Source organism: Hemitrygon akajei, chromosome 13, assembly GCF_048418815.1.
Source record: "Hemitrygon akajei chromosome 13, sHemAka1.3, whole genome shotgun sequence".
NCBI lineage: Eukaryota > Metazoa > Chordata > Chondrichthyes > Myliobatiformes > Dasyatidae > Hemitrygon > Hemitrygon akajei.
This window is the reverse complement of record NC_133136.1, coordinates 28024865-28030864: the sequence shown is the minus strand read 5'-3', so window position 1 is coordinate 28030864 and position 6000 is coordinate 28024865. Positions and strand designations below refer to the sequence as shown.

The 6000-nt window shown below is 36.5% G+C and overlaps 1 protein-coding gene across 3 annotated transcripts in view; it reads right to left on the bottom strand.

Moving 5' to 3' along the window:
• Positions 1–1907: 1907 nt before the first annotated feature.
• The window catches only part of spag8 (sperm associated antigen 8), a 462677-nt gene continuing 458584 nt past the window's right edge, over positions 1908–6000 (bottom strand). For all 3 annotated transcript variants that reach the window (XM_073064305.1, XM_073064304.1, XM_073064306.1), the window contains one exon: positions 1908–3942. In XM_073064305.1, the coding sequence (XP_072920406.1) occupies positions 3856–3942 (87 nt within the window). In that variant the 3' untranslated portion in view covers positions 1908–3855. The remainder of the gene's footprint in view (positions 3943–6000) is intronic.

The following is a 6000-nucleotide window of genomic DNA, read 5'->3' as shown; positions in this document are numbered from 1 at the left end:
ATGATAGACTGCTTGAAGATGAACACAAATATAATTTCAGACTACTTGTATCACGTAAGAATTTGGAGAAACAACACATTAACTTTTATTGAATGTAATGTGTTTAATTGTATAATGGTGCTGATGCGTTGCAATAGTTCAACTAAGTTAAAAATACTTTGTTAATGATTTTCATTTGTACTCAGTGTCTGAGGCTTCTCACTTAAATGTCCAACAATAATTCGCCAGCATTAATGGATTCCAGTTGCACCTTTCACCATGCTCATCACTAACAGCACCAAGATTTGCCGGGAAGAAGTCTAAATGGGAATGCAGAAAATGAATCTTTAGTGACATGCTGCCTTTCATGGTTTTATATGCTTGAAACATGCTTTCAACCAGCTGCATGTAGATTGGTGCTCTGTAGATGCCGAGAAAAATTTCAACAGCTTCCTTCAATGCCTTCCATGTGATTTTCTCCGGTCCCACTAGAAATTCTTCGAATTGCCTGTCATTGATGACCTCTTTGATTTGTGGACCAACAAAAATGCTTTCTTTAATCTTGGCATCAGTTATTCTGGGAAGCATCTGTCTCAAATTTCAAAATCCTTCATAGAAATGTTTGTGCCTGGTGATAGCAAATTCCATCCTTACAGTTATTATTACTAAATAATTATTACTAAAACCTGTCCTGCCATGCAGGAGCCGCACCACCTAAGCATGCTCAAGCATGCCTGGACAAGATTGGAAACTTTCCAGCTTACATTGTAGGCAACATTTTAATTGACTTGAATTATGAATTGAAATAATAAACATGTGATTTTAAAAAAATGATGCATGATAGGGAAATTTCATGGTGATTTTCATGATCAGTCGCCCAAAATTCATAAGATACACCTAAAGGTATTCAGGAAGCAAAATCTTTGTTGTCCAGTGTACTGTGCTCTCCAATGTATATTACTCGAAAGCTTCACACTATGTATATGTTAGCACACAATAAAACAAAATAGGTGACTTAATTGATATTTCAAATTATTAACCAACTTTTCTAGTTATTAACTGGGATATAAAATTCAGATATTAATCTGGACAGCTGACAAAACACTTTGCTCAAACAAATACATCAAAATTTGTCCTAGAATTACACAGCATGAAAATAGGTCCTGCAGCCCAAATCATCCATGCAAACCAAGGTACCCACCTAAACTAGTCCCATTTGCCATGTTTGGTCTGAGTCTAAAAGCTTTCTACCCATATACTTATCCAAATGTCTTTTGAACATCACTTTTGTACCATCCTCAAATACTTTCACGAGGCATTGATCATATGGATAGTCAGAGGCTTTTTCCCAGGGCTGAAGTGGCTGCCCCAAGAGGACACAGGTTTAAGGTGCTGGGGAGTAGTTACAGAGGAGATGTCAGGTGTAAGCTTTTTACTCAGAGGGTGTTGAGTATGTGGAATGGGCTGCTGCCAACGGTGGTGGAGGTGGATACGATAGGGTCTTTTAAGAGACTTTTGGAAAGGTACATGGAGCTTCGAAAAATAGAGGGCTATGGGTAAGCCTAGTAATTTCTAAGGTAGGGACAGGTTCGACACAACTTTGTGGGCCGAAGGGCCTGTATTGTGCTGTAGGTTTTCTATGTTTCTACTTTCTCTGGCAGCTAACTTCATGTACACACCCATGCTATGTGATTCACACCACTCTAAATAGCAACCTCAGGTCCCTTTTAAAACTTGCCCCTCTCACCTTAAAATTATGCCCTCTAGTATTTGACATTCCCACCCTGAGGAAGGATATTTTTTCCAGAATTTTATTTATTGTTATAATGTGGAAGAACAGATCACCTGACTTTCTTGCAGCTTGTCATTTTTAAGTAGAAATCAATAGTCACTGAACTGCTTTTTCCATGTCAGTAAAACAGATAAAATCACTTCTTTCACTTGTATTTATTCGATTGCAAACCTCCATTAGAATTTTTCTGTTTGACTTTTATGACTGTCCACTGATACAGACTTTGGACTTCCAATCGTTACAGAAAGATTTGATAAAACTTTTATAGAAAGAACAAATTGAAAGAACAGGTAATAGTAAAGTCAGCATCACCAACATATCAAATGTGAAAGTGCAATACATTGTGTCAGTTAAGTAAATCTGTATTAAATAGTTGTTGTGCAAATTAATATTGACATCATTTGCATGTAAGTCACATCAAACCTATTTAGCTATATTTTATGTTGGATTGCTTGAAATCCAAAATAAATCCCAAGATTTCTTCCTGAAATTCAATAGTAGAGCTAAATGTAATATTGAGTTCAATTTACACTGACTGAAACTTTCACTTTAAAATTCTTGACTATTATTGAATAAGAACATATTTATTCTAGTTATGTTCTAGCAGCTAGATGGCTGACCCAGTATTCAGTAGGTCACTGTAATATTAAGTTCAGTTTACACCGACTGAATCAGCTACATATATTTACTTAGCTTTTAAAATTCATAAAGAATAATGAATAAGAACTGTATGTTCTATCAGCTGGTTGGCTGATCCTTTTTTCGGTTCTATGTAGGAATTTCTCCTCAAGGTGAAGTCCCTAGCACAGAGTGCTGAATATTGGACCAGACTAATATACCTGTCAAAGGCAATTGGTCTTGGGAAAGCTTGCATTGCCTGCTTCATCAGCCTCCTTTAGACTGCCATGCCAGAGAAGTTCCAGAGAGCTGCATAATTTCAGCAGGAAGAGTTCCTGATTGTCTTATCTCCTGTGCATACAACACACCCCGTGCCAGCATTGAGATCTTACTGAGGACACAAGGCATGCAAAAATTTCCCATGGCTGGTTTGATAGCCTGGAATTCCATGTCAAAGGTCCTGATTTGTTATGTTTTTTTGGCTGGACCTGTTTGCCTTGCCTCTCCAGCAGTTGGCCAGCAGTGCATATTTCTTACCACCCCACCTAGTGACTAGCCCAGTTTTCCTAATGCTGATTTGGATGCATTCCAACATTTTTGAAATGAATAAAATGTGAAAAATCCAACTTGTGCATCTTAGAGTGAAATACCATTGTGCTTCCCAGGCTCATCAGATTCATTCCATCATTGTTATAAACTCTGAGTTGGTTGATTAGTTTTCAGGAATACAGTAAATAAACATCATAAAAGCTGCAGAAGCTTGATGTGCAAAGCATGAACAGAAAGCACTGAGAACAACCAGCGGGGCAGGCAGCTTCTCTGTCAGAACTGGGAAAGTGAGCATGCTTTCATCATTTTATTTTAGTCATGTCATCAGTTTTCAGGTCTGTTTGTTCCAATCACTTTAGATTAAAAATTAAAATCATACATCCAAAGTTTTATAAAATTGAATTCCACTAGTATATGCTGTTGGTGCCTTGCCTGAAATTTGCTATTCATTAAAGTTAATTGGCAGAAGAGCAGGAGGTATAAAATGTATAAAATTCTGGCCAATAACTTTAATGGATAATGGGCAGAAAACCATTGGCTTGGAGTGCACAGTTTTAAAATTTACTGGGCAGTGTTTGAGATTGTTAAAAGTGTGCAGAAGTTGAACATTTCAAACAGAAAAAAAAAATCTGGAAATTCCCAGTAGATCAGAAATTACCTGCATTTTCTAACTCATTATCATCAAAATAGACAATTTTCAGTCACACTGATCTGCTGTGTACAGTACAAGGATCTAATTATTTTTATTTCTAATTTTATTTTTAATTGATTTTTTTTCAAAATTGATGATATATGAACAATGCAAATACTCTATCAAAAGGTACTGAGCAGTAACAAGTACAATAAATCCTTTCTGTCTGATTTCTGTTAATGATTCATTTCTGTGTCTAGGAGCCAGAATATTTTCCAGCTTTTTGTTAAGTATCCAAGGCTTCCATTATTGGTCTGGTAAATGAGGCATTTTTTCTGAATGGAGTATCACCAGTCTTTATTTCAGTAACACCCTGTTTTGAGAGACAAAGACAAAACAAAATTCTTTATTAATTTTATGACTAATAATTTCAGCAAAGTATTCAATTTATAATTCTGATGTTAAAACAAACAGTATTGAAGATTAGCAATGGGTAATTATCACTTATTAAACAAATGTTGTTAATCTTCTGTGAACCTATTTGTGTTAATTGCGTGAAGACAAACAGCAGTTGGAATGCTTAACTGAGGTTTATTTTATAGGAGTTTCTTTTATTGCTAATTTAATCTCTAATGAATATTGGAAAAATCAAACACTGGAAATATACAATAGAAACAGAACATGCTAGAAGTACTCATCAGGTAACGCCACTTCTGAAGGAAGACACGGGGAATTAATATTTCAGGGGAAATAGCCATGTTGTGGATACACGAGCATTCATAAATCTTAAGTATGTGAATGTGTTGTATGATTTCAGAAAATCCAGGTATTTTGAAGCGCTTCTTTATTGATGCTAGGCTTCCAGGCTCAATGGAAGAGACTACAAGCCATTAATGGAATTATAACACTCCAGCACCAACTCTCTAACTGATTCTTCCTTGTGCATTGTTCCCTTCAGATTGTAAAGGTTCATTGGTATTTAATGTCAGTTGTTACATACAGAATATATATTAATTTACAGCTCCCCAAGAACTATAGCCTATTATAATATTTTATATAATGGTCCGATGTTGATTTATTTGGTTTTTGATCTTTAGTGGCAACTTTAACATGCTTAGCGTGCTTAAATACTTAGTCCAATTTTAAAGAAGGGATTCACTTTTGAGTATTTTCAGTAGATACTGTGACCCTTAATCTTAATTTTTTATCTTGTATTCACATGCAATTTTTAAATACTCAACCGAGCCTTTTAACCAATGCAAAATTTCTTACAGTAGTCCTAACATAGGCTACCATTTTAATCATTATCTTTATTAAAATGTCTATTGATAATGGATGATGAAAATTTCCTAACATTATAAGCTGCACATATACAGTACAAGGGCAAATACACAAAATGGTAACAATTTAGGTATTGTTATTAGTGAACTCTGATAAATAGATTAGAAAAGAAACCATCAAATTTCCATGTTAAAAATTCACAAATTTTGGACATTTAGTAGAAATGTCGTGCCTGCATCACTCATTCATTTGAGTTACTGATCAACAGCATTTATTTTTAAGACTACAGATTTAATTTTTGTGTTTTTGGCTTTCTCCTTAAAGTCCAACGTTTCAATTGCTGATCCAAAATTCTCCTCATTACTTAGATTGAAGCATTTTCATAAAACATCTATATTCTCATAGTTGTCTTGTATCCACCTTTTTATGATTTTAACCTGTTATGATACCAGCCCCCTCCTTTGTGAGAATTGCAAGAGCCCTAGTGAAAGGGGGGTCAATGACCCAAGAGAGAGAGAGAGACAGGCTGAATGGACACAGGAAATGGAAAGACATTCCACTGGGACAAAAGCTGGTGACTGTGGCATTGTTCTCAGGAGACACCTGGGAACTGCAGACGTGCCAACTCGCAGGGACATTGTAAAGCCCTCGGGCAAAGTGGGCTGGTTGAGAGAGAGATTGCATCACCTGCAACCTGATTGACACCTGAGATCCCGTGAGGCAGTATAAAGAAGGGTCTGAAAGAGGACGACCCTCAGACGCACCAAGGAGACACCAAGAAGCACGATAACGCTTCCCGTGGGAACGGGAAGCCATTTTGAAGTAAGCCACGTGCGTTAAATTCCGAATGCGGGGTTTGTGGCTGGAACCAACGGAAGATCGCTTTTAACTAACAACGGGGAAGATCGCTCCGATTCCACGGATGTTTTGGGCAAGTTTTTCCGTTTTATCTCTCTCTCTCTCCAACACGTGAAACCAAAAGAGAAAAGCCTGCAGACTTCAGAGTGACTCTTTATATTTCCAATTGGACTCAGTATTATATACCCTAGACAACGAAAGAGCTTATTTCTGATTGATTATGGTTACACCGGTGTTTTAGATTGAGTTTTGACGATTTGAATGATTTGTATTAACCATACGTTTGTGCCCT